This window comes from Peromyscus maniculatus, chromosome 2, assembly GCF_049852395.1.
Source record: "Peromyscus maniculatus bairdii isolate BWxNUB_F1_BW_parent chromosome 2, HU_Pman_BW_mat_3.1, whole genome shotgun sequence".
NCBI lineage: Eukaryota > Metazoa > Chordata > Mammalia > Rodentia > Cricetidae > Peromyscus > Peromyscus maniculatus.
In genome coordinates, this window is record NC_134853.1 from 157499202 (window position 1) to 157518460 (window position 19259).

Genomic DNA, 19259 nt, shown 5'->3' on the forward strand with positions numbered 1-19259 from the left:
ATGGGAGGTCACCCTTACCGCAGACGACCAGCCCCTGTATGAATCTGTAGTCATAGGATTGGGTCCAGATGCTGCAGCCATTCTCCTCCAGTTCCCCGTAACAGCGGTCATGCATCCGACAGCACCTGTCAAAAGGAGAGATGGGGGTGCTGAGCGGAGAGGCACCCCCCTGACCTCCTGACCTCCTGACCTCCGGACCTGGGAGAGTTCAAGCCAAATGTAAACAGAATTAGAGCCAGAGGGGTGTGTGTGTGTGTGTGTGTGTGTGTGTGTGTGTGTGTGTGTGTGTGTGTGTGTGTGTGTGTGTTTGGGGGGAGCATGATGACACTGTGCTTGGCTGTTTAAGCTAAGTTCTCTCTGAAGGACTTTCTAACCCTCTCCCCCACCACCACCTACGAGAGGTTCTCTCTTTGTCCTGCATGCACCCCAAACTTTATGCAGCTTGCTGGAGAGGACAGATGCCTGAGACAAAGTTTGACTTTCTAAGACCGTGGCAGTTCAGCCAAGATGCTCTACATCAAAGGCCGGCCCAGTAACAGCACCTCCACCAATGAGCCGATGCCAACTCCTGCCTCTGGTCTCCACAACCAATGAGCTTGGTATCTGAGCAGCTTATGTAAAAGTGCTGGCTCTTGGGCTAATTAAAACTTCCCCTTACCTCACCCTCCTTGAATAGGACCGTGGTTTCTAGGGTAGCATGCATATTCTCACTGCAGTGCACCACTGTTCCAAATCAATGGCCATTCTTTGAAGATTCTCTCTGCATGTTATTTAGGCTAACGTCCCTAGCAGGTGGGCAACTGTAATCACGTCCCTCTGGCAGAAGCTGTGGCAGTGGATGTGAGCTGGCAGGGAGAGTGTCTGGTAAGCTAGTCCCAGTCACCCACTAGAACTGTCACTGGTCAGAAGTTCAGTGACCTGTTTTTGACTCCTAATAGCTAGATGGAGCGTAGGTGTGATAATGTGAATGAAAATGCTCCCCCCATAGGCTCACTGGAGCTAGCACTATTAGGAGGTGTGTTCTTGCTGGAGTAGGCATGGCTTGTTGGAGGAAGTGTGTCACTGGGGGTGGCCTTTGAGGTTTCAGATGCTCAAGTCAGCCCAGTGTTGCTCCCTGCAGATCCAGATGTAGAACTCTCAGCTACCTCTCCAGCACTGACTCTGCCTGCATGCTGCCATGCTTCCTGTCATGACGATAATGGACTGAACCTCTGAACTGTAAGCCCAAATATTTCCTTTAGAAGAGTTGCCGTGGTTAAAGTGTCTCTTCGCAGCAACAAAACCCTAACTATGACACAGAAGTTGGTACCAGGGACTGTGGTTTGCTGTGACAGGCTGAACCATGCTTTTGTCTGGAGGAACGTGGAACACTTTGGGACTTTGGACTAGAAAAGCGACAGAACACTTTAAGCGGGGCTTAATGGGCCATCCTAAGTAGGAGAATGGAAGACAGTGGTAGTGAGGGTGATTTGAACTGTGGGAGCCTGGCTTAAGAGGCTTCAGAGGAGAGGAATATCAATATGTGGCCTAGAGACTGTTCTTGTGATACTTTGGCAAAGAATGTGGCCGATTTCTGCCCTTGTCAAAAAAAAAAAAAAAAAAAAAAATCTCCCTGAAGCTAAATTGAACAGCTATGGATTAACAGCTTTGGCAGAGGCCTTTTAAAAAACCTAGTATTGACTGTGTGGCTTGGTTATTAGTGGCCAGTCTTATGAAGATCTAGAATGAAAAGGAGCAAGCTGAGTAAGGAAAAAAAAAGCACAGTTTAAGGAGAAAAGGAGCACCTGGAAGTATAATGGAGCTAAGTCCCGTGTTCAAGGAGATAAAAAGATTGAAGAAAAGCCTGATGCCAAATGGAATAAAGGGAGTGGTGACCTCAGGGCGAGACCCCACCCTGCTAAGCTTCCAACTTGTGAGAAGGAATTTAAAAAAAAAAAAAAAAGGTTTAGGGCTGGGCATGGTGGCACACACCTTTAATTCCAGCCCTGGGGAGGAAGAGGTAGGTGGACTTCAGAGTTCAAGGCCAGCCTAGTCTACAGATCCAGTTACAGGACAGCCAAGCTTAAGCAGCAAAGGAGGCCATCAAAAACCGAAAACTGGTGGAAATGTATTTGAACAAGGGGGCCATGTTCCAGCCCCAGCAAGCAGCAGAACTTGGCAGCTTCAGCCTTGTGGTTCTGTCTTTAAAGTTAAGGATACAAGAAATGGGCTATGCATTCTCCCTCCACGACTAAGGAAAGCTGCTGAGGCCAGGCATGTGTCAGGGGTGTCCCTGCATGGAGGCCTCCTAGAGGGGCCATTGCACGAAGATGTAAAGGCGAAGCCAGGATTGCCTTGGAGAATCTAAGATGTTGGAGATGCTGGAGCTGTGGGACACCTGTCAAGGAGAGCTGCTAACAGGGAGTGGAGCCAGCCCAAAAGAAAGAAGTGTGTTGCAGTCAACAAAGCTGAAATGAATTGGGGATCTGAAGAGCATTTCAACATTGGACATGGAGATGCAGAGTTTGGAGTTTGCCCAGCTGGTTTTCAGTGTTGCTTTGGTCCAGTATTTCCTCACTATGCTCCCTTCCTCTCTTTTGGAATGGTAATGTATATCCTGTGCCATGATATGTTGGAAGTATGTGATCTGCTTCCTTATGTTGATTTTACAGGGGATTACAGTTAAGAGACTGCATGAATCTCAGAAGACTTTGAACTTTGGACTTTTAAACAATGTTGAGACTGTAATAGACTATGAGGACTTATTAAGTAAGAATGCAATTCTGCGTTATTATATGACTACAAGCCTATGAGGGCCATGGAGTAGAATGTGGTAGTTTGAATGAAAATGGCCCCCTATAGGGCTCATAGGTAGTAGCACTATTAGAAGGTATATTCTTGTTGGAGTAGGTATGGCCTTATTGGACAAAGTGTGTTATAGGGGGTGGGCTTTGAGGTTTCAAATGCCCAAGCCAGGCCCAGGGTCACTCTCTGTCTGCTGATTCAGATGCAGAACTTTCAGCTATCTTTCCAACACTATGTCTGCCTGTAGTGGGTAGCTGTTCTAGCTATGACCCTGAAGCACCACCCCTAGTGAGGTAGCAGGTAACTATTACACCTGCCTACGACCTTGAAGTACATGCCCTTGGGGCATGGCCGCTCAGGACCCTTAAGACCTGAGATGCATGTATGTGCCTCTTTCTTGGCTCCCCCATGGTTTTGGATGCTGGAGACAGACCAGGCAAAAGAACAGCGTGGGACTGTGCCTCAGCCTTCCAGGACCCTGCAGTAATTCCTCTGCTCTGTACGGTGAGTTTTCCTTCTCTAATAAATTCCTTTGCCCTTTAAGAAGACTCCATGGACTGCTAGCAATATTTGGCCCATTATCTGGTACCCAACATGGGGCACGAACCCACGACCCTGAGATTAAGAGTCTCATGCTCTACCGGAAGTGCTGTGGGATGTCTTTCTGTACACTGTGAATATGTGTTGCTCTGATTGGTTGATAAATAAAGCTGTTTGGCCAATGGTGAGGCAGAATAAGGTTAGGTGTTACATTTGAACTGAAGAGAAAAGAAGAAAGAGAGTGGGGGAGAGGCTGTGAGCCGCCGCCAGGAGAAGCAAGGTCTGAAAGTACTTGTAAGCCACGAAGCCACACGGCAAGACATAGATTAATAGAAATGGGATGAGTTAAGTTCTAAGAGTTAGCTAGCAAGAAGCTTGAGCCACAGGCCATACAGTTTGTAATTAATATAAGCCTCTGAGTAATTATTTTATAAGCGGCTGTGGGACTGTGGGTGGGAGAGATTTGTCTGGACCTTGGGGCCAGGCAGAACCAGAGAAACATCTGGCTACATCTGCCTGCCTGCTTCCAAGCTCCCCTCATGATGATAATGGACTAAAGCTCTGAACTGTAAGTCAGCCCCAATGAAATGTTTTCCTTTATTGGAATTGCTGTGGTCACAGTGTCTCTTCACATCAATAAAACCCTAACTATAACAGTAAGGCAATGGTTAGACTACATTTCCCAGTTTCCCCCTGAAGGTGGGTATGATGACTGCATGGTCAAGTTCTAGCCAGAAAGAGTTGTACACGGCTTCCACACCTGCCACGAAAACCTCCTACGTATCTTCCCCTTCTCTTTCTCCCTCTTTAGATGGTGGAGATGACTCAGCAGAGGACGGCTGAACCATAAGAGGGGATGTGCTTCAGGTTTGTTAATCAGTATGAGTTACATAATACGACTGAACAAAAACTTAACTTCTAGTATGTTGTATGTGGTGGCTTTATTTGAGTATTTGTAATTTTATTATTTTATATGTGACATATGTGACGGTGCTTTGCCTACATGTGTGTTTGTACAGAACACATGTGTCTGAGGCTCAAGGAGGCCAGAAGAGGGTGTGATATGCCCTGGAACTGGAGTTGCAGACAGTTGTGTGATGTCATGTGGGTGCTGGGCATTGAACCCAGGTCCCTTGAAAAAGCAACTAACTCCTAACTGCTGGGCCACCTCACCAGCCCTGGATTTATTTATTTATTTATTTATTTATTTATTTGATTAACAGAAAACTTGAGGCCAAACAAGGAAACTCCTGGTTCCTTCTATTACTAACACCTGATTTATATGCTGCATTTGCTATAATTAATGAATTGATATGGATATATTCTAAACTAAGTAACCAATTCTGGAATTGATAATATATTATTAGTTTCATTAATTGTAAAAAATATCCACAGTTTATTTTAATTTCCTTAGTGTATTAATTACTTCTCCCTGACAAGAAAAGACCTGAGGGAGGCAGGGTTTGCTTTGGCTAGCAGTTTGAGGCAGCCCGTCATGGCGAGAAAGGCAGGATGGCTGGAGCATGGGGCAGCTGCTCACATTGCATCTACAGTCAGGAAGCAGAGTGGAGACAGAGAGTGGATTTGGCTAAGACACTTCAAGGCCCACCAAAGTGACCCTCTTCTCCCAGCTAAGTCTCACCTCTTCTTCCAGCTAGGCCCCACTTTAGGGTCCACCCCAAAGTATTCAAACACTTGAGCTTATGGAGGCCATTTTCCATTCAAACTACAATGTGTGTGTGTGTGTGTGTGTGTGTGTGTGTGTGTGTGTGTGTGTGTGTGTACACATGAAGGCTAGATAGTCATGTCGTGTGTCTCCATCAACCACTCTCCACTTTTTTTTTTTTTGAGGCAGGGTCTCTCCCTGGAATCTGAGACTCACTGATTCAGCTAGACTGGCTGGCCAGCAAGCCCCAGGAATCTGCCAGTCTCCACCTCCTCTCGAAGGAGCATCCAGCTTTTTAATGTAGATTCTGGGGAGCCAAACTCAGGTCCTCTCATGCTTGTACAGCAAGGACTTTACTGACATATTAAGCTAGACAGGAGTTTATAATGATGTGTTCAACTATAATCCATTACCACACAGGTCATTCCAGCTTTCTCCATAGAGTCCCAGTTCAACTCGGCCCCAACTCCCTGATGTCCATTTGGTGCCATCCATCATGGCACCCACTGGCGTCAGAACTGCTAACTCTGTACACTGATTTTTCCAAAGAACAACATCTCCTGTCTCACACAGTCTTCTAGAATGGCAACACTCCCTTATCAAAAGATAGAATCCAGATCCTCCCTTTCTCTTTTCAAGTTGACACTGGTACTGTACATCATCCCACTGAAACTGTTCATCATGCCGGGCGGTGGTGGCACACACCTTTAATCCCAGCACTTGGGAGGCAGAGGTAAGTAGATCTCTGTGATTTCGAGGCCAGCCTGTTCTACAAAGGGAGTTCCAGGACAGCCAGGACTGTTACACAGAGAAACCTTGTCTCAGAAAAAGAAAGAAAGAAAGAAAGAAAGAAAGAAAGAGAGAGAGAGAGAGAGAGAGAGAGAGAGAGAGAGAAGAAAGAAAGAAAGAAAGAAAGAAAGAAAGAAAGAAAGAAAGAAAGAAAGAAAGAAAGAAAGAAAGAAAGAAAGAGAGGAGGGAGGGAGGGAGGGAGAGAGAGAGAGAGAGAGAAGAAAGAAAGAAAGAGGGAGGGAGGGAGGGAGGGAGAGAGAGAGAGAGAGAGAGAGAGAGAGAGAGGAGGGAGGGAGGGAGGGAGAGAGAGAGAGAGAGAGAGAGAGAGAGAGAGAGAGAGAGAAAGAAAGAAAGAAAGAAAGAAAGAAAGAAAGAAAGAAAGAAAGAAAGAAAGAAAGAAAGAAAGAAAGAAAGAAACTGTTCATCTTGACTGTCAACTTGATTGGGTTAATAGCTGCCTAGGAGATTATAGAATCCCACCCTTGGACGTGTCTATGAGGGATTCTCTAGATTAAATTGTGTGGGCTAATGAATGGCTTCATCTACTTATGGATTCATAATACAATGGCATGTTGGGCCCTGGCCCCCCCTGTTTTGGGGTAGCTGTTGCCTTGCTTGCTGACCTTGACCAGATGTCCTCCATATGCTGATTCCCTGCCGGTTTCCTTCCTCCTGAATGGAGGTTCCTTGTTTGTGTAGCCTGCATTTGGCATAAACAGCTAGGATGCAAGTATATAAAACATCTGTAGCGAACTTCTGCCCTCGGGGTTCTCCCACTGTGCTGTAAGCCTGTATTTAAGGTCTCTTCCCTCCTTCAATAAACGACATTCGGCATTCTGCTGAGACAAATAACCCGCTGTCTTGTCTCTGTTTTTAATCCTCAGCATTACCGCTATAATGGCATTATTAGGACGTGGTAAAAGGTGGAAGTAGGACCTAGTTGGAGGAAGTGGGCCACTGGAAGTGTGTCCCTGGCGATGATAACCTTGCCCTGTCATCTTTCTGTATCCTTCTCTCTGCTTCCTGTTCACCGCGAAGGAGCTCCAGTGCCACACATTCCCACCATCATATCCTGCCTTAAAACAGGCCCAGAAACATGGATCCAAGTGGCCATGGGCTGAACCCTTTGAAACTGTGAGCCAAAATAGCTGATCACACTTTAAAGTTGTTCTGACAGTTATTTTGTCACAGTGAGAGAGAGAGGAATAACTAAGTTAACCATAACATTGTACAACCATTGTAGGGATGCAAATCACTTATCCATCACCTCAAACCTGCATTTCTTTGTGGTGAGACCATCTGAGATCTCTCTTGAGCTGCCCATCTCCTGAGCTGGTCTTCACATTGACAGCAGTCATAGAACATCCCCCGCTGCATCTGTGTACTCTTTGGCTAGCCTAGGTCTCTTTTCTTTTGAGCTTTTGTGCTGGACCAATTAAGAGAGCTATGTAGGCAACATTGTGGAGTTTTGGAGGTCTATGATAAAAATACTATCTTTTATTGTTTTTGAGACAAGATCTTGCCATGCAGCTAAGGCTGACCTAGAACTTGCTATATAGCCCACATCAACCTCAAACTCTTGCTCTTCCTGACTCTTCTTCCTCAGTACTGGGATTGCCCACACTCCCACCTCCAACTAGCCATCCTGCCTCTACCTGCCCAGTACTGGGATCACAGGCTCACGCTTCCACATCCAACTAGCCATTCTCTTTTGCCTTGTAGTTTGGCAATGTTTGTTCATACCCCCCAAGTGTCACCATGCTGTTAGAAAGTCGAGACAGCCCTGCAAAGAACATATAGAATGGGCCTGAGGCTCCACCCACAGACAGTGACAACCCTAGCCACAGCCATGAGCGGCCTGTGGTGTGGATCATCATCCAGCCCCAGACAGGCTTTGCAAAAGAAAACTGAGCAGATAGGAGCCATCCTGCCAGCCATCCCCAGATGGCAGGTGGATGAGCAAAGTAAACAATCATGGTTGCATTAAGCCAACACGTAAGGATCATCTGTTTGTTACATTTCAATAAACCAAGTGACACATTAGGCCATCGAGATCTTGGAACTCTTGGGAGTTACGTGGCATATCTTTAAAAGCTGATTAATTCATCTGACTCTTAGTTTCACTTATTTAAAAGATTTATTTTAGAAGCCGGGTATAGTGGAGCGCACTTTTAATCCCAGCACTTGGGAGGCAGAAGTAGGGGGATCTCTGTGAGTTTAAGGTCAACCTGGTCTAAAGAGTGAGTTCCAGGACAGCCTGGGCTACATAGGGAGACCCTGTCTCAAAAAAAAAAAATCTATTTTAGTTTCAAGTGTGTGTGTGTGTGTGTGTGTGTGTGTGTGTGTGTGCACATGTGAACACTGGTGCCTGAAGAGGCCTGAGGCATCAGGTTCTCTGCAGCTGGAGTTACAGGTGGTTGTGAGCTGACTAACGTGGATGCTGAGAACCGAACTCAGGTCGCCTGCAAGAGAAGTGTGCACGCCTAACCACTGAGCCATCTCTCTAGTCCCGGGCCTCGGTTGTACTTCTCATTTAGAGTAGACACGTGGAATCAGGGGAGGCGATGAGGGCAGAGCCAGAGCACTACATGTTGTGATGACATCAGCTCACCAGTCAGTACCATCCTTGGGGGTCCCTTTGCCGCCCCAGCCACAGTAGCAGCCATAGAAGCCATAATTCATTATTGGATCCTTCCCAGTCACCTTCGCAATCATGGACTTCAGTTGCAGCAAGCCCCCGGGCACTGCAGGCACACCTGGAAAACAGCCCAGCCCCCCGTGACACTGAGCACTTTGCAGCAACCCCCCCACCTGCCCCCCCACCCTCTCTTAGCCTCCCAGTTAATGGGAGGAGGGCCAGGCCGACGACATAACCTGGACTAGAGGTTAAACGTCTATCAGCCGGGCAGCACCGGTGCAGGCAGACCTCTGTGAGTTTGAGGCCAGCCTGGTCTACAGAGCTAGTTCCAGGGTAGCCAGGGCTACACAAAGAAACCCTATCTTAAAACCCACCCCCCCAAAAAACAGTTTGCACTTGGGGGCCAGGGGATGTGGCTCAGTTGACAAAGTGCTCACCTAGCATGCATGAAGACCTAGTTTTGGTCAGCAGTACTTTGTAAAGTGGGTGTGGAGCATGATTGTAATCCTAGCACCTACGAGGTGGAAGCAGGAGGTTCAGAAGTTCATGGTCATCCTTTGCTGCATAGCAAGTTCAAGGCCAGCCTTGGCTACAAGAGATGCTTTCTAAAAAACAATTTTTTTAAAAATTGAATTTAGAAGCAGAGTAGGTCATAGCTTGGAGCCAACTCCTTTGTGTTATAAATTGGGAAACCGAGCAGGAACACTCAGAAAGTCTAGAAGGAAGCATCTTGCCTAGGGTTTTCAACTTAAGGAACTAGGGGCACTTTTCCTGCCTTGGGTCTCAAGTTCCTCCTAGGACCTCCAAATAGCTGGCATGACATCAAAGAGCAGAATTACCCACCAGGTAACCTGTATGAGGGCCTATGGGGCTGCAGTGAAGCCTAAAGCCAGATGTGTTGTACCAGGCCCCGAGACCTTAGCATGACTGACTCCATGATGGAAGTACCATTCCATAAAACTCAGCACGCATGCAGCACCATCAGCCAAAACAAAAACAAAGGCCCAATCCATCAAAGTCCATCATAGTTCTGGGAAAGTCTCTAAGTGCACTAACCCTGCTCCTTGGTTTCTGTAGTTCCGCTTCTGGCTAACTGTTCTTGTTAAGTGAAGTATGTCAAACCAGAATACAGTGTTTGTACTTAAAAGCTCACGCTGAGAAAGGTTCACCCAGTGTAGCCGCCAGCCAGCTAATAAACTTTCTATTGGCTTAAACCCATGTCCAAGCAGTCTTCTCTAGTGGCTGCCCCACAACTTTTCAGAATCTCCCAGATGGGGTGGGATGCAAAAATACTGAGCAGAGAATGACTCCGGAATCAACTGGAGTCTGTCTGTCTCTCTATTCTCTCTCTATTCTCTCTCTCTCTCTCTCTATTCTCTCTCTCTCTCTCTCTCTCTCTCTCTCTCTCTCTCTCTCTCTCTCTCTCTCTCTCTCTCTCTCTCTCTGTTGTTCATTGAACCTAATGTACTGCTACGTCATAAGTGCTCTGCTTCTGAGCTGGCCCCCAGCCCGGAGCTGGGATATTTCCTAAGGATTTTGTGCTCTACTCTGTTCTTGCCATTTGTCCTTACTCTATTTTTACACGTCAGGGAAAATGTCTGCCTCCCGCATTCTTCACCTTCCCAGTCTTCGCACCCTGACCCACAGCATCCAAATCCCGCCACAGCCCCACGTCATCCAGCACAGAAGCAGGGCCCAGGGAGACCAAGGCCTTTGCTGATATCTTCGTCCGCCCCAGAAGGGTGGGGCTGAGACTCAGACACAGGTCTCTGAACCTCATCTTCCTTTCCACTACCCAGTCACTCCAAAGATTGGGGTAGGGGGCATTCAGAGGTCACGGAGCAAGCCAGGAACACTTACTGCAAGCCAGGAACCAAGTCAGTATGAGGAGGACCTTCATCTCTTGGGTTCTGGAAAACAAAACACATCCCATGGTGTCTTTGAAGTCATCACCGCCAAGGCCTGTTCAGACCCCACCCAGCACCTAACTAGGTCTGAGTGTTCCCTCCCTCGTTGGGTAATCCACGGACTGCTCCAGCCAGAAAAGACGAGGCAAAGCCTCCGGGCCTTGATCTACCGAACTCTCTGGAGACAGAGGGTCATTATTGACTCCACCAGAAAGTGGCAGTGATAAGTGGCCCCTACATTTGTCCCCCAGCAGATGTGTAAATGGATGCTAGGGGCACAAGGTTAAGGGCAGGAATTGATGGCCCTAGACACAGCTAAGAATCAGTGTGGAGGGCTGCTGGTGGGGTGGCTCAGTGGGAGAGGAGCCCGCTGACAAGCCGGTGACCCGAGTTTGATCCCGGGGACCTACACGGTGGAAGGAGAGAACTGATTCCCGCAAATTGTCTTCTGATCTCCAGGTGCACACCTTTACATATACGCACCATACACCAAATAAAATGTAAATAAAGGGTGGAGGGACCTGAAGCACTGATAAGCAGAAGGAGCTGGAGCACTGAGGGAGGAGGGAGCTGGATCACTGAGGGAGGAGGGAGCTGGAGCATTGATGGTAGATGGAGCTGGATCACTGAGGTTGGAAGGAGCTGGAGCACTGAGGGCGGAGGGAGTTAGAATCCTGAGGGAGGAGGGAGTTAGAATCCTGAGGGAGGAGGGAGTTAGAATCCTGAGGGAGGAGGGAGTTAGAATCCTGAGGGAGGAGGGAGCTGGAGCATTCGTGAGCAGAAGGAGCTGGAGCACTGAGGGCGGAGGGGGCTGACGCTTGTATCTTGTTCCTGTTGTTCATGGGGCTGACATCTCTGGGTTCTCTGAGTTATTTGAGGGCTGTAGCTGTTTCTCCCCACAATTCCCGCACTGAGAATGGCGACTAGCCAGAACTGGTGCTCTGGAATGGAGTCCAGCACCCATCCTGGCCACTGGGGACTTCACTGTGGCTTTGTGGCCCCAAAGCACACTGGAGGTCTTCTGACAGTCCTAGAGGTGTCCCTGTCCCCATGGGCCAATGGGAAGATGAGGCTCAGGCTCTGAGTGGAGTCAGAATGTGAACCCAGGTGGGCAAATTCTCTCACCCTAGGGTTCTGTCTTCCATGAAGTTCATCCTCTAGGGCTCCCACCTTAGTGTCTTTCTTGAGCAAAAACACGACTCCTGGCTGGAAGTTTGCAAGCCGTCGTAGCCATAGGCAGAGGAAACGCAAGGTTTCCAAGTGGCCTCTAGAAGATTCCTCTGCTGGCAGCTGCCTGCTCTTCTCCCCTCCCAGGATCCCTGAATCCCTGAGTGTTCCCAGCTATTCAGCTGGCCTGTGGTCAGCTAGGACTTCCTCTTGGGTGCCACACTGTCTCCAAGCCCCCAAGTGGCTGGGTCTCCGTGCTAGTGCTCTCTGCCCAGGTCCCTGGCATCCCCAAAGGCATGGCCTGCAAACACAGCATAACTCTCCTGGCTACTGAGATGGCCTTTGTTCAGGAGCACCTCTGAGTTCCAAGAACATTCCTGAGAGTTCTGTCCCCACACAGCCTCTGCTCTGAGGGCTCCAAGCACCCAGATCCAAGCGCACTAGACGATCCTTTCCACAGCAGTCTCCTCTGCTGCCTTTCTGAAGCTGTTCTGAAGCAGAGACACCAGAGACTACACACTGGGCATCTTCCATGTGCCAGACACCATCCATGTCGCCCCCAAACCACCCATGGCCTTGACAGGTACACCCTGGCAAGCCGCTGTCTCTCCCCTTCAACAGGGACTTGTCGGATGAATGGATGAACAGGCGACAGTTGTTGATTTTGCAGATTCAGGAACTGCAAGGCTCAGGCAAGGGGCTGGGGAGATAGCTCCGTGAGTTAAAGCCCTTGCTGTGCAAGCACGCACCCTCATAAAGCGAGCTGGGTGTGTTTTCACCTGCCTCTAACCCTAATGCTGTGGGGCACAGACAGGAGGGTCACTGGGATTGGCTGATGTCAGCCCGACTCCAGAGGCTCCAGATTCAGTGAGTGAGTGACCCTGTCTCAAGGGAGTAAGTGTGTGTGGGGGGGGGGCAGTAGAACAGGTCACCCAATGCTCCTCTCCAACCGCTATGCTCACATTTAGCACAGGCGCGAGCACACACACACACACACACACACACACACACACACACACACACACACACGAAAGAGAGAGACAGAGACAGAGAGCCCTCGCAGGGGTGAAAACAGTTGCCCAAAGGTTTAACCCAGACTGGTGAGTCCCCTTCTTCTACTCACTCTCCCCCCTTCTCTGAGCTACCCTGTGGTTAGCTCTGCCTTTCTTTTCCTGTTTCCTTTTTGTCTTTCTTCCCCCTCCCCCTTTCTTTTTTCTTTTGTCAGGGTGTCCTGGAGGCCAGACTGACCTTGAACTAGGTAGCCAAGGTTGATTTGAAGTCCTGATCCCACTTCCTCCACGCACCAACCATCACAGCCAGTTTATGCAGTGCCGGGTCGAACCCGGGGCCTCATACATGCTAGGCTTGCGCTCTGCCAACCGAGCTCCATTCCCAGCCCATATGTTTTATTTCATAAAGCTCTGACATCTCAATGATCTCGATAAACAGAACGTGCCCCCTTGGAGGCTGGCCAATTCCTACAGTTAGGACCTGGCTCTCCTGCGGGCATGCTTTTCACACACCAGTCAAGCAAGTCAAAAGCTTCAACCCCAGCACCCACACACTTAACTCTCTCAGGCCAGTCCAATCAGTGTCAGGCCAACTGTCCCTCGAGGGAAGCCCGGGGCTGCTGAGGCGAATCTCACCAGCTAATCCACTCTGCTCCCTTTCTTCTCATCAGACTCACTTGAACCAGTGACAACCCCACCCAGTGTGACTCAGCTTGGCATTGTAGCCCTCTTCTCCTGTGGACTGTAAACAGAAGACTCTCACATTGTCATCCTTTTTCTGACCTGCTGTCCCCACCCAGGACTCTACAGAGCTCCCTGGACCACACCATAGCTGTGGGGGTACAGCGGGAGTCCCTACAAAAGAGTTGTAAAGATAAGAGGAGGAGCTGGCGGTAGGACCTGGAGACAGCTGTCCATCATGGCTGGAGCCCAAGGCAGCCCTGGGACAAGGCTACGGCTTGTCTGTTTTTATCGATGACCACGGGGCACAGGGGCACTGTGGGATAATTTCAGAGTGGAGCAGGGCTGCGATAATGGAAGGTGGGGAAGGCCGAGGCAGACTAGAGGGACGGACGCAGAGAGGAGGAATGTGGATGTGGCAGCCAGGGTACTGCCAAGGTCATGTGAGGAACAGGTCCTTCAAGGCCACATGAGGGAGCCCCATACGCCCAGGACCCCCATTCCCATATCCTTCCTGGAAAAGAATACAATGGTCCAGGCAGCTCTGAGATGCCAGCACCCCGGGGCGGCCTCTCTCTGCTCCCCGACAGAGGGGCAGGCCCCCACTCACCCCTTTTGGGCAGCCCCAGGAATGAGAGTCTCACCTGAGGGCCCCTCTCTGTCCTCCGTTCCAGAGAATAGGCAGCAGCTGGGTCTGCTTGGTTTTAAGCCTGTCCTGACGCCTCCCACGCGCTGCCTGGGCCACCTCCAAGATTCCTGGGAACCCAGGGAGGCTCCACTTCAAGACCCCCTGCCGCTTTGCCCTCTAGATCCCTGAGGCAGGCCTCAGGGCTGGGCAGCTTTCAGGAGAGATACCCAGAGGAGTCTGGCTTGATTGACCTGGGTCCAAGGCTGTTCCCCACCAGAGATGGAGCCCCGGATCCCTCCCCAGGCACACTTCCTCTGCTACAGTAGGCCTTTGTGGAGTGACCCAGTCTCTGGTTCCTTGTGGTTTCCCAGCCCACAGCAACAGCTTCTATTTTGTTCTGTCTTCTTCAGCCTCAGCTCAGGAGCAGCCATGGGAGTGGGGTTACTCACAACCCTATCCTTCTCTTCTTCAGCCCCAACTTTCTCTGGAGCCTGTAAAGTCCCCTCTGGGGACACTGCAAGATGCCACTTCCCTAGCCCAGCTGTTGATATCTGGCTCACTCACTATTGAATCCCTATACCCAGCTTGTCCCCAGGAGCCACTTAGTAGCTGTGTGACCCTAGGAAAGTAACTATACCTCTCTGTTTCTTCATGTGAAACAAGAACACAATGACACTCCCCCCAAGCCCAGTGAGGTGGTTACTGGACAAACTATTGAATAATGTCACACAGAAAAGCATGTGGCTCCATGGGTAATGTCACAGATTCTACATCCTGGGTTCAAATCTAGACATTCTCACTAACTGAAAACATCAACTCAGGTAGTCCACCTGCTTGGGAGAGCTGTCATGAGCCTTAAATGAATCAGTCCATGTATTAACACTTGTAACAATGGTAAAGGATGAATAGTGAAGGGATGATGGAATGTTCTAGAAATGGGACATTGTGCACTTGTCCTCAAACTCATTCTCTCCCCCCCCCCTCTCTCTCTCACACACACACACACACACACACACACACACACACACACACACACATGAGTATCTCTCTCTCTCTCTCTCTCTCTCTCTCTCTCTCACACACACACACACACACACACACACACACACACACACACACACACACGAGTATCTCTCTCTCTCTCTCTCTCTCTCACACACACACACACACACACACACACACACACACACACACACACACTGCCCTCTTCACTTTTTGGAGCGGGGTTTCGGACTTGCTCTGGAGCTCCTCGGTGCAGCTCAGCTGCCTAGCCATCAAGCCCCAGAGATACCGGGATTACCAGTGCACGCCGCCATTCCTGGCTTTACTTTAACTGTAGGGATCAAAGTTGGAGCCTCGTACAAGTATGGCGGGCACTCTGCTGCCTGAGCTACCTCCCCAGCCCTCTTGGCTCTCCACCCTCCGCCCTCCCATCTCTCACAGCAGCGTCGAGGAACACTCATGACTACTTCTCTCCCTAGGACCTAACCACAGGATCTTTCACATAGCCCTCGGAACACAACTCCACACAAAAACACTTGTCTGCTGTGTGCCAGACACCGACGGGGACCCAGTGGTGAAGGAGACAGAGCCCCTGCCTTCCGGCGGGAGAGACCCTCAGTAAAGGCCCATGATCGGCAGTGACAGGTGCTGCGGCCAGGACTGTCTATTCTGCCTTCTCATTTCTCCTTCTTGACCAAGTCTTCTCCTTGGGGAAGGCTGGGCGGGGTGTGTGGCCATGGGACACGCGGAGGTCAGAGAAGAGCTTGCAGGAGTTGGCTCTCTCCTACTGGGTGGGCTCAGAGATAGACGTGACGGAAGCAGGCTTGGCAGCAAGCCTTTACCTGCTGAGCCAACTTGCCAGCCCCTCAAATTACTTCCTCTGTCACAAACCCCTGCTGGGCTTGCCATTCTAAATGAGATAAAAACTGACTAGGAAGACAAGGAGACGTGGATGCACACTCTTATATAAAACACTTATAACAGTGGTAAAGGCAGAAGAACACTGTTAATAAATGACTGATGGAACGTTCTAGAAAAAGGACATTGTGTACCTGTATGAACTATGTGTGTGTGTGTGTGTGTGGTGTTGTAGTAGTAGTAGTAGTAGTAGTAGAAGTAGTAGTAGAATGCTTGCCTGGCCTACAGGAAACTCTATGTTCAATTCTCAGCACCAGTATAAACTGGGTGTGGTGGTGCACACCTGTATCTCCAGCATTCAGGAGGTGGAGGCCAAGAGGGTCATCCTCAGCTACATATCAAGTTCAAGGCCAGCCCAAAATATTGAAACTGTGTCTCAAAAAAAAAAAAAAAAAAAAAAAAAAAAAAACAAGTGCCACCTCCCTTTGCCTCTGACGGCCTTCTCTGGCTTTCATTTTTCCTCTAAAAGTCCCATTTCTGGGTAGACGCCTCCATGCCACCTGATCTTCAACCCTCCTGGCCTGGATTCTGCAGCACCCCAACCCTGGCAGCCTGTGCTTGAGGTTCACCCCTGAGTCTCCCAGGCTCTCCCTCTGCTGGCACAAGCCCCACTGGATCAACCCCCTTCAAGATCTCCCCCAGCCTGCTGCTCCCCCCTCCCCCCAGAGACACAGGTAGACTCCCCACCACACATACACACCCTGACCTGCTCTCAGGAATGTCTCTCCACCCATCCCTGGGTGGACCCATCAGCGTTCAGGGACTCACTCTTAGTTGGTGACAGGTGTCTAGGTGGGTGTGGGGGCTGGGCAGAGTTTGGTAGGAATTCTGACTCGGCAAGACAGACTTAATGACCAAAGGACAGACTGTGGGAATGAGAGGACAGACACACTGCCAGCCAGAGAACCCAAGCTTCAGGTCACACACTCCAATTCCAATCTGCATGTCCTCACCCCAGCAGGGAGTTTAGCTGCTCCGGACCATAGTGTTCTCATAGAAACTGTAGTGAAGCTACAACCGTCTTCAGCAGTGGCAGAAAAAGCCTGGGAGATGGGTGGGGCTCACGAGGGCAGAATTCCTGCGTGATCATGTCTGATCACTCCCAAGAACAGTTTCTCACACTAAAAGGGCCCCAGGAAATCCCCCATGGGATGAATGAAGCATCTCACAACATATTCACTCTCTGGAGTTTTCTGGATCTAAGAACACCAGACCAAAGCAGGGACACCTGGCCACTCCTGCTCCGAGAACCCATGCTTCCACAATAACCCTGGCTGTGGAATATGGTTTGTGGCCCCCAGGACAGTTCATCCAGGGATCCCTGGCAGAAAAATCTGCTTGGAGCCTTCCTCCTGCAGGATGTCTTCTAGGATTCCTCCTTCTTCAGGGAACTGATGGGTCTCAGCATGCTGGATCTCACCATGTGTAACTGTCCTCTTGGGTGCTTCCTGTTGGAGGGGTTCCTGCAGATAGCGGCTCAGGAAGGAAGGTGAGGATTTAGGATTCACTGAGCGCCCACTAGGTCCAAGGGCACACCAGCATTTCCAGTCTTCTGAACCCCTCTTAGGGTCCTGGAATGCACGGTGATTCCACCCTCATAAGTAAGAATATGGAAACTGCAGGACAGATGTTAGAGAGCTTACCGAGGTCATACAGCTAGTGAAAAGGCTTCAGAACCATGAATCTGACCTGTCACCCAAATACCCAGTGCTTTCCTCTGAGACAAATGGGGAATGGAAAACTGAGCCCCCCCGTTAGTCACAAGAGCTCAAGACTCCAGGGGATGCCGAGTGACTAGCCCAGGACCTTTGCTTATTCATTTTCAGCCTGGAGTTATTGTGGAAGTTTGGATTCTCAGAGCAGGAGTAGCCAGGCATCCTTGCTTTGGTCCAGGTACCAGCCTGCTCCTTTTAGACCCAGCAAGCTCCAGAAAGCAAACGTATTGTGTGTTCTCCTAAAAGGGGCCAGGCTTAGCCTACACGGTGCTTTTTCAAAACACGCAACCAGGACGGGAGACAGCTCAGTCAGTAAATTGCTTGCAATGCAGTCATGAGGATATGAGTTCGATCCTCAGAACCCACATTTAAAAAAATAGACTGATGGCATGTCCTTGCAATCCTAGCATTAGGGAGGCAGAGGCAGGGGGTCCCTGGGGTTTGCTGGCCGCCCAGCCTATCCCACTTGGTAGTTCCAGATCAGTGGAAGAGCCTGTCTCAACAGAGAAAGGGTGGATGGAGTTTTAGGACCAACAGCCAGGGTTGTCCTCTGGTCTCCACATGTGCAGCCCTCATGTACCCATCCACACATGAACACACAAGCACACACACACACACACACACACACAAACGAAAAGATATGTAGTAGGCTGCCAATATACCAGTGCTGAAATCCTAAACAGAACTCTAAATTTCTGACCTCTCTTAAGGCATCTGACATCCTGTGTTGGCCCCAGTCTCCTTTACGGCAAATCCTCATCAATCCTTACTGCCTTTAGCCCAACTTGACTCGTAGGGTCTCACTGCTGGGGGGCATGGAGGTTCTCTAGTGATCTGTCTCAGAGTTCAAAGAGCAAAGATCATCTCTTGGGCTGTCTCACAGTTCAAGTGCTGAGCTCTGAGCCCCACAGACCGGAGTTGCTCAGTCAGCGCATAGTGCAATACGTAAGGGTATCCACTGCGGGAGGAAGAGGAGACACCTGTATGGAAACCTACAGGCCGAGTTGGTCAGTTGGCCGAGCTTTCCTACCATGCTTGAAGCCCTGAGTTCAATCCCCAGCACTTCGTAAACCAGGCCTCACCCTCACGGCACATTCTGGCATTCCCAGCACCTGAGATAGAACCAGGAAGATCCAAAGTTCAAGGTCACCCTCAGCCACGTCAAGTTCTAGGCTAGCCAAGAATCCCTATTTCTAAGGGCATGAACTCGGTGAAGGGCAGTTAAATTGAAGGGTATTCGAAGTAGAAGGAACAGCCAGACCCACAGGCACCTTCAGGGAACCGAAAATAGCTGTGGCAGACCAGGTGTTTAACTAACTGTAAAGGAAGAAAATGCTCCTTTAACACCTTCCAGGTTCTGGAGCCAAACATGTGTTCCCACAGTGGACCATCCCCTGCCACCAGCACAAGGTACCTGAATGTAGAGCTGAGAAGACATGTGATCTTGGACAAGTTACCTAATGGCTCTGTGTCTGGGTTTACCATCCGGAGTAATGGGGGCCAGCGATTTTTTCCCTGTTCTGAGATGACACAAACCAGATGTTTAGGCACACGGGAAGGTGTCGATAAATGTTGACTATTTTCAGTAGGAGGGAGGAGCACACTCCCAGTTCACTTTATCACAGAAAATTATAAGTATCTTTAAATAGTGAGTAGGGATCCCTAAAGAGATTTGGGGAGGACAGGCCCAGAATGCAGCTGCGGCATCAGAAGAGACCTAGGAGAGCAGGCAGAGAAGTTCAGTCTGCTGTCTTTTGTTGAAGAAGACCTTGGTCCAGTCTATAAGAAGTGACTCTGATTGTTCTAGGCTTGAA

The 19259-nt window shown here is 49.6% G+C and overlaps 1 protein-coding gene across 10 annotated transcripts in view; it reads right to left on the reverse strand.

Annotated features, from left to right (window-relative positions):
- Nucleotides 1-19259, reverse strand: part of Pla2g5 (phospholipase A2 group V) — a 76792-nt gene that overhangs the window by 2152 nt on the left and 55381 nt on the right. For 6 of the 10 annotated variants that reach the window (XM_076565524.1, XM_076565523.1, XM_042272187.2 and 3 more), the window contains 3 exons: nucleotides 10278-10327; nucleotides 8391-8535; nucleotides 19-125 (listed from right to left, as the gene is read on the reverse strand). In XM_076565524.1, coding sequence (XP_076421639.1) covers nucleotides 19-125; nucleotides 8391-8535; nucleotides 10278-10327 — 302 coding nt within the window. The other 4 variants (XM_042272185.2, XM_076565527.1, XM_076565525.1 and 1 more) reach the window with 4 other exon arrangements.